This window comes from Drosophila busckii, unplaced genomic scaffold (assembly GCF_011750605.1).
Source record: "Drosophila busckii strain San Diego stock center, stock number 13000-0081.31 unplaced genomic scaffold, ASM1175060v1 chrUn_07, whole genome shotgun sequence".
NCBI classification, from domain to species: domain Eukaryota; kingdom Metazoa; phylum Arthropoda; class Insecta; order Diptera; family Drosophilidae; genus Drosophila; species Drosophila busckii.
The window spans coordinates 1,922,123-1,934,590 of NW_022872723.1; the positions used below are offsets into that span (position 1 = coordinate 1,922,123).

General features: G+C 35.4%; 1 protein-coding gene across 1 annotated transcript; it reads left to right on the forward strand.

Moving 5' to 3' along the window:
* The first annotated feature begins 268 nt into the window (after positions 1 to 268).
* On the forward strand, positions 269 to 4,413 carry LOC108598542 (flocculation protein FLO11). Its single transcript, XM_017985225.2, has 4 exons — positions 269 to 304; positions 369 to 508; positions 2,251 to 3,863; positions 4,201 to 4,413. Exons 2-4 carry the CDS (start codon positions 373 to 375, stop codon positions 4,378 to 4,380), a joined length of 1,929 nt encoding a protein of 642 aa, XP_017840714.2. The 5' UTR covers positions 269 to 304; positions 369 to 372; the 3' UTR covers positions 4,381 to 4,413.
* Positions 4,414 to 12,468: the final 8,055 nt, after the last annotated feature.

Consider the following 12,468-nt stretch of genomic DNA (forward strand, 5'->3'; position numbering starts at 1 on the left):
GTTTGTAGCATTTTCGAGTTGGCGAAAAATTTGTAAAGTCTTGTAGCGTTAAAAGTGAAATGCGTAAATTAATTTTATATTAGCTAAAAAATAATATCAATTGTAACATAAGAAATGCTTTCAGTGGAATTTAGTTTCTTGATCTGCGGCACCTATGTAAGAAGCTTAAGTTAAAAAAAAAAACCATTGAGCATAATCGATATTTATTTTAAACTATCGATGGCTATCCACTCTCAGTTAGTACTCCATCTGTACTTGTAAAGACTATCGTTAATTTTCGTAGTATTTCTTTTACCTGTAAACGGTAACATATTTTTTCTTTTTTTTCGATTTGTTTAGTTCTTAAATCTTGAACGTTGAATTTTAAGTATTATGCCACCCCCAAGACCAAAGGGGATAGGATTTACAACAGGGGCACCCGCTAGACCCAGTTCGAGTTCAAACACCCCCATGTCGGAGCGACAACAAATGGCTTTATTGATTCAAATGACAGCAACGTCCTCAACAGGTAAAATATACACAATATTATTACAAGTAGTACAATTTTAGTATGTACAAATGTACATGTATGTACTGTAGCTACGTACCTGAAGGGCTTTTGCTCTTTTGACTAGCCAAGTCTAACAATAAGCTGATTCAAGAGTTTACATTGGATGGGGCAGTTTCTTACCCAAGAATATCCAAGGACTAGTCCACATAGTCGACTCTTAAGATAGTTAATGTTAAGCACTTGGTTGTTTTTTTTTTAAATTAGCATTTCCCTTTTTGTGTGTATAGTAAGCTGCATACTTTATGTAGGTTGCGTCCAAGTGTATTAAATTTTTAGAGATCAAAACATATGTTAATGTAAAATTAGGATACATATTTAAAAAAAAAATATATATATATATATATATATATATAAATAAATATATATAAAAAGTTAGGAGTCTTAATTTATTGAAATAAATTATCCTAAAAAGGCCCAACATTTTATTTTTATTTTGTATAATTTTCCGTTTAGTAGAGGCAAAAAATGTACAATACTAGAAGATTAAACTTAATTTCTCTTTTTGTGGCGGCTGTGGCAAGCAAAAGTAATTCTGCCGCCTCGATGTCGATCCTCGCTGTGTATATCTACATATGTATGTTTATTTTGATTTAATTAATTCGCTGGCTCAACATGCACAAAACATTTTTCGTTTTCGAATCAAAAAGCTACTTTTCGGTTTCTGAGCTTTGATACCCTGCGAAAAGGCAAAATTCTTATTATTTTCAAAAGTATGAAGATTCGTTAGAAACAACCGACGGTGGTGGCCAGCAGTCAAGATACAAAAATTTGATTTCAAATTAATTTGTCAGCGGCGACAAGATACAACATTTTTCTTATTTGAATTTATAAAAAATATGTTTCAAAAGTATTTATTAAGAAAATCTGAGTTCAAATTGATTATTAGTCATTGTTTAAAGACTTGATAAAAGAGAAAATTTTTCAATGGGTACTTAATAGGTTAAGATAGGTCTTGTATCATAAAAAATGGATTTTGAAGGCCTTTTAATTGATACCAATATGTCAATAAAGTAAGTTCAAATGGTGAGTACATTTAACTTTAGTTTTTTTTTAAATACTTTGGTATACTATTGTATATCTTATCAATTAAATGACCATCATTAATAAGTATTTATTAATTGAGTAATTATTTTAAATAACACCTTATTCGTTTTCTCCCAAATTGTCTGTATTATTAGTTTAATCCAGAGAGATCATTTCTGATCTCTCTTTTTTGACAATTGCCCATAAGTTTTCTATTGGACTTGGATTTGGGCATCATATATTCACCACAGTTAGAATTCTTTGATATTGATGGAATGAGATTGTTTTTTAAAATACACAGTTTCAATTTACAGTTTCATCTATAGGGATTGTATCTCAAGTGATTTTGGTTAAATTTTTTCGTTATTAAAAAAGTAGTTCGATTCATGGCTGATACATGATACATGTCTTCTTAAGTTATTGCATTAAGTCCTTAAAATTAGAATTAGTATTAGATTTGAAGTAAAGTTGTAAGCTGAAGTTTTATTTATAATTGCACGTGGCATACCCCATAAAGTATATATTCTTGATCACCAAAACAAACTGAGTCGATATAGCCATGTTCGTCTGTCTATTTGAGCAATGAAAACTCTCCGCAGATCGCTTTTATTTAATTTATTTTATTTATTTTATTTTATACTTGCCTAACTTACTTTTTAATTTTGAATTATTTTTAGACACAATTCGGACACATTCAAAAAAATCAGATGGCAAAAAGGGAGAATCAGATGGGGATGATAATATGACGGAAAAGCAAACGGATACCCTTGATGTGAAGGACAAGGCATCAATAGACGAACCCATTTATGATAGTAAATCAGAACAAAATGCAGGCCAAAACGTCACAGCTACAAAGCGAAGTTTTTCGGACTTGGAGGATGAATATGATGAACATGGAGATGAAGTTAAAAAGAAGAAAAAAAAGGAGCTTGATAATTCCAAAGAAATAAAAAGCTCAGCACTTAAAATTACATCAAAAGTAGAAAAAAATTTAAAATTACCATCTACAAAGTGTTCGCCCTCAGGAAATAAATTAGGTACACCAGTAGCTGAAAAAGAATTGGAAGTAAACAAAATTATTGAAACTGAAAATGAAACTGAAGGAAGCGAAGATTACAAAAGCAATGATAGCTTGTACAATGGTGGCCTCAAAGTACCCCCACTAAAAATTGTTATTCCACAACAAAACTGTTCAATCGATACAGAAGGTAATGTTTTACGAACTGGTAAAGTAGCGGCATCGAGGAATGCTGCTTTGCCATATGTTGTTAGCTCAAATACTGATTCTATTGACATTGTATTGTCAAGCCAATGCCTTAGTCCTAACGAAAGTCCCCAGAAAGCTAGTGTTGCTTGCTCTACAATTCTTGATGATAAAAATATAAAACTTTTTAATGATGAAAAAAATTTAAGAGTGTTGCGCAGTTCTTACCGAAGTGGGGTTACTAGCACTGAACGTAGCTCTAATAACTCATCCCCACAAATGCAAAGTAGCTCTCCTTCTCCAGCTTCTTCTAACCATGCCAATGATAATTCTGATATCAAAGTATCTTATACAAATATGACGTCAAGTCCCATACCTAATAATCAATTTGATCAGGAAGCATTGACAAATGTACCAAGTCCGTCTACATCCTCAACATCATCATCTAAAGAAATAAATGCATCCGTTAATGTTGATCTGCACCCACGAAAACGTAAAATAAGACCGAAAAACATTCATGATGATAACTTGAAAAATTCTCACGCGGACTCGTCGTTGAGTACGGGAGAATCTCATCCTCATGATTATCCGTTTACAAATGGATTTCAAATGTTTTTGAATATTCGAAGACAAATAGAAAGGAAATGGAAGAATCTTTTTCCTGTTAAGCCCAGGCCTCCACAGGGATATAATGATTATCTACTTACAAAACGATCATACCTTTTAAATAACGAATGTAGCAATCCAGAAATCACAATACCTGAATCTATCCCAGAAGCCATGCATGAACATTATATATATCAAGAAAAAGCTAGACAAGAATTGATTGAAGAACACACTATTGAACGAGAAAAACTCTGTTTGAGTGTTGAGCAAGAAATTATAAGGGTACATTCAAAAGCAGCTAGAAGTATATCTGGACAATGTGCACCATATTCTGTGTGCACTTTATTAAAAGACGATGAAGTTTACAACATGATCACTCCAGAACAGGATGAAAAAGAAAAAAGTGCACGATGTCGCTTTAACGGACGATTGTTACTAAGCTGGTTACAAGATGTTGACGACAAATGGGAAAAAATTAAGGTATGTCTTATAAACGCTTGTAAATTGCAGAAGTGGAAAAAATAATTACTTTATGGATTCAGTTGCCTTCTTCTGCATGTTATATACATATTGCTGCTTCATTTTTCTTTCTATTGAAAAAATCTTGAAACCTACGTATTCGTAGACATTAGATTGGAAATCATGATGAATATCAGGATTTTTTTTTGATGTTTGAGTGTTATTTGAACATAAGTTAAAAAATTTGTATTTCTTTACGCAGATATCTAATTATCTTAGAATAGCAACTTAGTTTTCTAAAATCATTTTCACCAAAATGTTATTTTTACGAACGTCTTAAAAATTCTTTTTTTTTTAGGAGTCTATGGTCTTACGTCAGCAAAATGAAGCAGAAAGCCTTCATGCAGTGCAATTAATGGATTGGAATATAAGTTTGAAACAAAATAAATTGTGTGACCATCTGTATGAATCTAATATTGAAAATATTCATGTACCTTTTGTTTATGTAAGGGAAGACTTTGATATATTACCGGCTTAATGCAACAATAAATAAATTGTAAAATTTTTTTAAGATATTGTAAGTGTGGATGAGTTTTTTTTGTTGTCTTATTAAGTATTTTGTTGAACCCAAAATTTATTTTATTTTTCAAATTAATAAAAATTAAGATTTTTAACCCTCTAAGACTACTTTCCAGAATAATTGAAGAAATTTATTAAAATAATTTTTTCTAAAGTGAATTGTTGCTCCTGAACTCAAATGTGTACTGGGAAAGTGCATAAAATATTTCGTTTAGCTGGAAGGTGAGTAAGAGTGAATACATACGTGTCTAGAAACACGCTTGGAGCTTTAAGGAAACTCTTGTTTGCCTAAAAATATTCCAGAGCTGCTTGCAATTTGTATGCTGATTTCGGTTATTAGTGTGACTGACTCAAATAGCTCCAGTAACTGCTCACCTGACAAGTCGGATAACTTAAACCGAACCCGCTTTGCCATTTCTTTTATTAATTACAATTGTATAAACAAAATTCACACTAATAACCAAAATCAGTATACAAATTGCAAGCAGTTCTAAAATATTTGTAGGCAAGAGATTCCTTAAAGCCCCAACCGTGTCTCTAGACACGTATCACAATTTCACTGCAACAACGCACATATATGACATATTTGCAAAAATTTAAAGTGATTTTAATAGTAAATAAACATACCTCAAAGATAAGAAAATTTGAAAGGATTTGGAAATATTTTACAAACGAAACAAAAAACAACTTGCAGCAGCTCAGAATTTTTGGGCCGAAATAACATATGTCCTGTGCAAATTATAATAAAATGTACCGTTACAAGCTTCTGAGAGCTCTGAAATCTTCTAAGCGTAATTTGGTGTTTAATTAACTGCTGATAAATATTAAATTGATGTAAAAGTTTTTAATTTTTGCGCAAATGTCAATAATGTAATACGTGTCTCAAAACACGCTTGCGCTTGGGTTAAACTGGTATGAAAATGTACGCATTTATAAAATTTTTCATTTATATAATGGCCAGGCAAAATACTCAAATAATTGAGAATAACACTGCACTGCATTGTCGTGCCAATCTCGTGATTTGTATTTGTAGTCAAAATTTCTCCTTCACGTCACGTTTCTGAGAAAAGTCTTGTTAAAACCTATACAAATCACTTAAAACATTTGTTGGCAATGCATACTGCTGAAGCAGTGGACATAAGAAATTAAATGCTGATTCGTGATAAGATGAGCACCGTTGGAGATGGGGCGTACGAAAAGTGAAATATATTTTAGTGGGTTGGCGCCATATTTGCCCTATGCCGACGTGTTATTTTTTTTGCTTAGAAGAAAGCAAAGAAAAATAATCTATGATTTAACTGCGCTGCCCATTCAATTTAGTTAAAACGCGAAAAAAAAGTTTAGTGCAATGAATGCACATAAACTTTTTTATTAATCTTATTCAATTCTTGCTTCGCAAAAACTCTGGACAAAATAATTGCTAATCGCCTGTGGTGGTTTGTTGACCGAAACAAATCTATTGACAGTCGACAAACTAGCTTTAGAAAGGGAAAATCTATAACAGATAGTCTACTAGTCTAAGACCATCTGATTTCGTCGTCCCTTTCCACTAAAAACCATATTTCCCTTATATCTCTAGATTTCATCGTAAACGAATTACAAACCTGGAAAATAGGACCAAACATAATTAACTACTGCATTAATTTCATGATAAACAGAAAAATAACGGTTCGTGCCAATAATCATTTATCCCATACACTGCCTCAACACAATGGCATCCCACAAGGATCACCCCTCTCGGTCATCCTGTACTTGATCGCCTTCAACAAACTGAATTCCATAATTCACACCAACAAACAATTTAACTTCTGCGCATACGCTGATGACTACCACATTTTTAAAAAACTTAATACTGATTCCGAAATAGATTTCAACCCCCTCTTAAACGATATCCTCTCCTGGTGTCAATACTCAGGCGCAGTTCTCTCCCTCTCCAAATGTAAACACCTACACATTTGTAAAAATCACTCCTGCAAAATCCAAATCACTTCCTCAACAGCCCCAATTAGTAACACAGCCAACCTAAAAATTCTTGGAGTAACCTTGAATAAAAAATATACATCCTAAATCTCACGCACTCTCTCTCAAATAAACTCAACATCATAAAATGCTTATCTAATAACAAATATAATTGCAGCCATCTAACCATTTTAAATGTTGCTAAATCACTTATAAACTCAAAAAAAGACTTTGGCCTATACCTATATGGTAACTCCCCATCATCAAACTTAAGACCAATAAAAACCATTTATTATGCAGCAATCAGAATAGCCCTTAATGCCTTCAAAACCACCCCCATAAATAATCTCCTATGTGAATCAAATACAATTGACCTTAACGCACGAATCAGACTCTCTACATCCAAACTTCTAAAACCTATTCTAACATCCCATAACTCCCCATTAAAACCAATCATTGCCAAAATCCTAAAATCAAAGAAATCAAACCCAAAAATTATATCTGCCTCACAGTGCGCCTTATCCATAGCCTCCTATCTCTTCCTACCAAAACATCCCTTTCCACGAATAAATTGCACCAATCCTCCGTGGATCGACATCTCTACGGCAATAGATACCTCCCTCCACCAACTACCAAAGTCATCCACCCCCTTGTATACCAAAAGAAGTTTCTTGAAATAAAAAATACCTACTTTTCATATAAATTCATCTTCACAGATGGATCCAAAATCAATGACGCAATATCCTTCAGCGTTACTTCTGAAGATCAGAAACTTCAATACCTTTTGCCATACTACAGCTCTATACTTCCTGCAGAAATCATAGCCATTTACACAGCAGTAACCCTAGCCCTGAATTCTAATCAACCCACTGCCATTTGCACAGACTCCCTCTCATCAATAGAAGCGATAGCAAATCTTGCCAATAACTCATACTACCCAATTGCTATAAGACAAATCTTATCCAAGAAAAAACACACAAAACTGATATGGATACCAGGACACTGCAGTATTATCGGAAATGAAATTGCTGACGCAGCCGCTAAAGAATCCTTTTAACTCCCTCTCCCCTTCTCATACAACTTTAACATCACAGATATTCAAAAAAAATGTTAAAACACACTTTAAGACTCAACAAACTCAAAACCTTATTCAATACACAAACTCATTCTACAAGACTAACAACACAAAAAGAAACAACATCTACGACTATGGCCGATTCCCTTCGGACCTTTCAATCCCCCACCTAACCTTCTCAAAAATAATTCGCCTAAGACTAGGCCACACACACCTCACACATAACTACCTATTAAAGCATCCCTTATCCATCCCTCAATGCCCTCTTTGTAACAACAAGCAGCCCCTAACCCCACAACACTTACTAGCCCAATGCAACTTCCTAAAAACCAAATCCACAACACTCTCCCCCTACCCACTTAATCTCCAACTCGCAAAACATAAATTTCATAGCTAAATTTCTTCATGATAAGAGTCTGATCAACAAACTATAATTAAAACATGAACACCTGTAAATAATAAACATAAAACTACTACCTGTACATAGCCCAACCAATTTAATACAAGACTACTATTAAAAATCATGTCAACATCTAATAAGAAAAATGTTAGCTTAAGGCCCCGTAGCTATAGCTGAAATAATCTGGCTCCGATTACAATTTTATATTGTCTTCGCAGCAATTATAAATAAATAAAATATGGCAATTTTAAACACCGTACTACCCACAGTAGTTGGGCCGGCAGTAGTGTTTTAATCTTAGCTTGAAGACCATTATGCCCAACTTTGTCGAATGCCTGTTGTATATCTAAATACAATCCCTTCTAAAATGAAATGTACAACCCTGTTAAGCTGCTCAGGTGTTCCGTGAGATTTACGAAATCCAATCTAAAAAGGAGGACGAAGTAGGCGCTCAAAAAGTTTGGCTATCGTCAGTGCTGCCAACTTAGCCTTTTAGTGGGCAGATCTAGCAGTTTTGAACCGTCCATAGCAGGAGAAATTGTCAGCTAGCAGGTGGCGGGAATTCTGGCATTTTTGAAAATGAAAGCAGCCTTTTTCAATCTGCCCTTGATGACTAAAAAAAAAAGAAAAAAGGTCTCGGACAATGTTTTTTGTGTCTTTTTCTGCAATTTTGCGTCTCATAAGTAATATTTCTAAGGCGAGGACTACAAAAAAAAAAGGTCGCAGACTTCACTTTTTCCACATTTCCACTGCAGCTTTTTCCTTTCTCCGAGTTAGCCTTTTTTACCCTTCTTTCCAGCCAGAAACAGCCTTTTCCTGATCAACAGTTGGCAGCACTGGCTATCGTAGGCAGTAGGCTGATTGGTCAATATAAGTAAAGTGATGATGGATTTTTGTCTGACTTATGTACAGATACTTGTCTTTTTACAAGGACTGTCTAAGAACAGCGTTGAACATTAAGACAATAAACATTTCAGCATTCAAATGCCTCGACATTTTCATTTGGGGATCTGGCCCTGGATCCATCAGGCTTCCTAATTGGAAATTTTGGGCAAGCTACTGCTTATATTTTTTGGTCAGAGTTCACAATGAGTTTTTTTTTTTTGGATTTGAATTAGCAGAAACATTGGTTATTAAGGGGCGGTTTTTTACTCTTTTTGAAATTCTTTAATATACCCTATTTATTTTTGGTTCACGAGTGCGACAATGGTGCCTCCAAAGCCTCCTTTTGATGAGTAGAAGCATCTCAATAGCTCGGGTGAGACTGTTTTGAAAATTTGTATTTGATTGGGAACCGCGCGAAGGGCAGCTGCATGGACCTTATTCAGAAAGATCGCGTGCACATCCTCGATATCTTCCAGTAGCACAAAAGCTTATACTGTCGTAATGTAGAGATGCTTTGGCTATTATTTTTTTCCTGTAGTCAGGTCTCGGTGATTAGCATAACGTATATATTATGTTCGGCTAGAAGGATCTTTAGCTCATGCCTCAACATGCCCAGAGATTAACCGAGCATTCCATATTATCTTAGGCTAAATGTGCAGGATAATTTTTTGGTGTTCAAGAGACTGAGGCATATTTGCTTTAAGAAACTGGTTCGTATCAACTTTTGCTGAGTTTCAATGGCCGACTACCAGTCTCGAGCTTTTGTCTTCTGACAATTGCTACCAGGACTCTTCTTGGGTTGAGTTATTAACTTACCTGTATCTAAAAAGCTTTTGCTTTTTGGAATATTTACTGATGTGTCTTAAAACGTTGATTCAGTTTTGGCTTTATATGTGTCACAATCCTTTGACCAAGTTACATGCATACCGCCACAAAGGAAATTCTCCCCAGCGGTTTTCGTGCACAGAGCTTTAGGATGGTCAAGTATAATATCCCACAAATGTACGGTTTCCAGCAATAATTTTTAATATGACCGAAACCTTGGCATCTGTGACAGAGAATCCTGGGCCAGCTCATTAAAGAAAATAGCGTTGGGTCTCAGTTCTTCCACAATGTACTACTTTGTATTGAGGGGTTGAGCTTGCTAGATTGCGAAGAACAAAGTTGAAAGCTTTGTCTTCCTTCAGCTGATAGGAGTAATGATGCGCATTCTTTTCTTTTAGAAATTTTTATAAGACGACGATAACCATATGCGTCCTCTAGTTGCACTCTAATTGCGCCTCTATTGCTGGAGTGATAAGCGTACCTTTAAGGGTGATTGGGGGAGGCTTTTCGCATTCGGTTTCTTTATTTTGGGCTTCAGAATTCGGTCTCTATTTGGTCAGCGAACTCATCAGCGTGGGATATTTAGAGTAATAGATGGTGCATTATCCGATAAAAAATGTGTCTGTCTGCCAGCATGGTTGCATCACAGAGAAATTATTATGTGCCGACTTAGGTACACAATCAATATTTGGGTTCATACCAAAAAACGGCAAATGTGGCACTTTTTTGACACAAGGGTTGTAGAAAAAGAAGTGCAAGAACTGACTCGGACACAAAAAAATTTTATGTCCCAATGTACCCACTTGCACTTGAAAGACTTGAAAAAACTTTTAAAGTGTTTCAAGTGCCGAGAAGACAAGGCAAAGGAAAATACGTTCGACTGGACTAACCCTTTGCGAGAAATAATTTCGGTTGCTTGCAACAGTGCTGACATATATGCATGTGATTTGATGTAATATGGAATTGAATATTTATTTATTACCAAGCTCATACACAGTCACTACTTTGTGTTTAGCCTTTGCAGTTTGTCAGCACTGGCTGCAACGCCCAGAGAGATCCGAGAAAAGGTCCGTTGTGTTTTTAGCCACAACCAAGCAAGCGCAAAGGAAATATGCGCCAGGTCGATCGGCTCGCCATATAAGCAAAAGCGAGAAACAATATCGCTTGCTGTCTCGCTCTGTCTGCATTGGCAGCGACGCAAATGCGACAGCAGGTAGCCAAACAGAACCACGCAGAAATATTTTGACATTTTTCTTGTATTTTGCTTCGGGAAAGAATTGCCTGCGCACAAAATGCTGCTGAAATCATTTTTATACGCACAAGTAATTGCATTGTGGTCTGATCCACAATTTCGCTTGGTGTGTGGCAGTACTACCATGATGTACGCGTTGTGTTTTTAGGGGTGTATGCACTCTTGCCGTTCTCTGGTTCATACTGATTCAGGTATTGCCCACAAGTGGTTGTGTATCTGTAGGTAGTCGCTGACTTGAGTTGGTCGACGTCACACTGCAAGTAGACTGCATGTCGTTGTGATGTAGCTGTAAGAAGAAAGCTAAAGCTAAAGTCAACGTCAAGTGAGAGTAGAACTGCATGCTGTTGGAACCCAGTTGGTGCTACTGTTCGAATTAATACAGCCTTTTGGATTGTCTTCCGGTAATGATGTATATTTCTCAGAGGATACATCATTAATTGCTGCATTTAATGCTTCCGCTATTGCTGATTTGTTTGTGGTATATGGTGGTTTCGTTGCCTCAGTTATTTTTTTAGTCTTCGCTGGGAGCTTACTATTGAAATAAAAGATAGCCAGTGGCATAGCCGAGGCCGGCTGAACGGTGAACACCCACTTTAGGGAAAGGTAAATATAGTTTCTGTAAAATTAAATTTGTTACTACTTTATTTTATATTTATTTATATATATTTATTAAAAATTTTTTGTTTCTTTTCAGAGCGCGTCTAGTTAGTACGATAGCTGAGAGCTCAAATTTTTATTAAAAAATAAATTAAAGTTGGGCGTCACCAACTTTTAAATACACTTTGACTACGGCATCGATGTAAACACATGCAAGCATTCACAAACACATACATACAAAATAGCTAACGCGTCACAGCTCGTTTTCGCTGACGCGCCACGACGCCGCTGCTGCGTCGGCAGTGACGTTTGTATGGCCAATGCAGCACGGTGGCAGAATTAGAATGTGATACTCCGAAGTTATTAACCCACTTCTAAAATTTTCTGTGGCATCTGTCAAAACCAATGCGTTTTTTGTGATTTTTTCAGATTTTTAAATATTTTTTTATTGCTTAATATCGTGTTTTTTCGATTTGCAAGGGAAGTGGTAGGAAATAAAAAAATAAAATAAAACCGTTCGGATTTGGATATAGGAGCACCTATATATTCCACATTTGGTTGCTCTAGCTCTTACAGTTGCTGAGAAACAGGTGCTCAAACATTTAGACGGACGGCCAGACGGCCATTGTTATATCGACTTGCTGATCAAGAATATATATACTTTGTGGGGTCTGCCACGTCTCCTCCTTCTCCTGTTACATACATTTGGCACAACTTTATTCATAATACCTTTTTCCATTTTTTACAAAAATGTCAAAGTGTATAAAAAGCAAAAATTCTTTTTGATGTGAAAACTATAAAGATAGACTTAAATATTTATATATATATGTTTACATGTTTATTTCAATATTATTTATTTTTGTTAAATAAAGAATACTTTTAAAATAATTAAAAATATATTTTTTGATTTAATAACTTTATACGCCGCCGCCATCGGCCGCCGACACATTGAACGGCGTAACTGCCGTCGCAGGTTCTTTCTACCCTATACGCCGCCGACGAAGCAAACTAAATCGGCGTAAGCCTCTAGCGCCCACACATCGCTGATGTCTTC

Bases quoted from the DNA above. Each gene is read 5' to 3' on its own strand.
- LOC108598542 (XM_017985225.2), top strand. From the start codon at position 373: ATGCCACCCCCAAGACCAAAGGGGATAGGATTTACAACAGGGGCACCC. The intron at 509-2,250 runs GTAAAATATACA...AATTATTTTTAG, and splicing joins GACAGCAACGTCCTCAACAG to ACACAATTCGGACACATTCA. The intron at 3,864-4,200 runs GTATGTCTTATA...TTTTTTTTTTAG, and splicing joins ACAAATGGGAAAAAATTAAG to GAGTCTATGGTCTTACGTCA.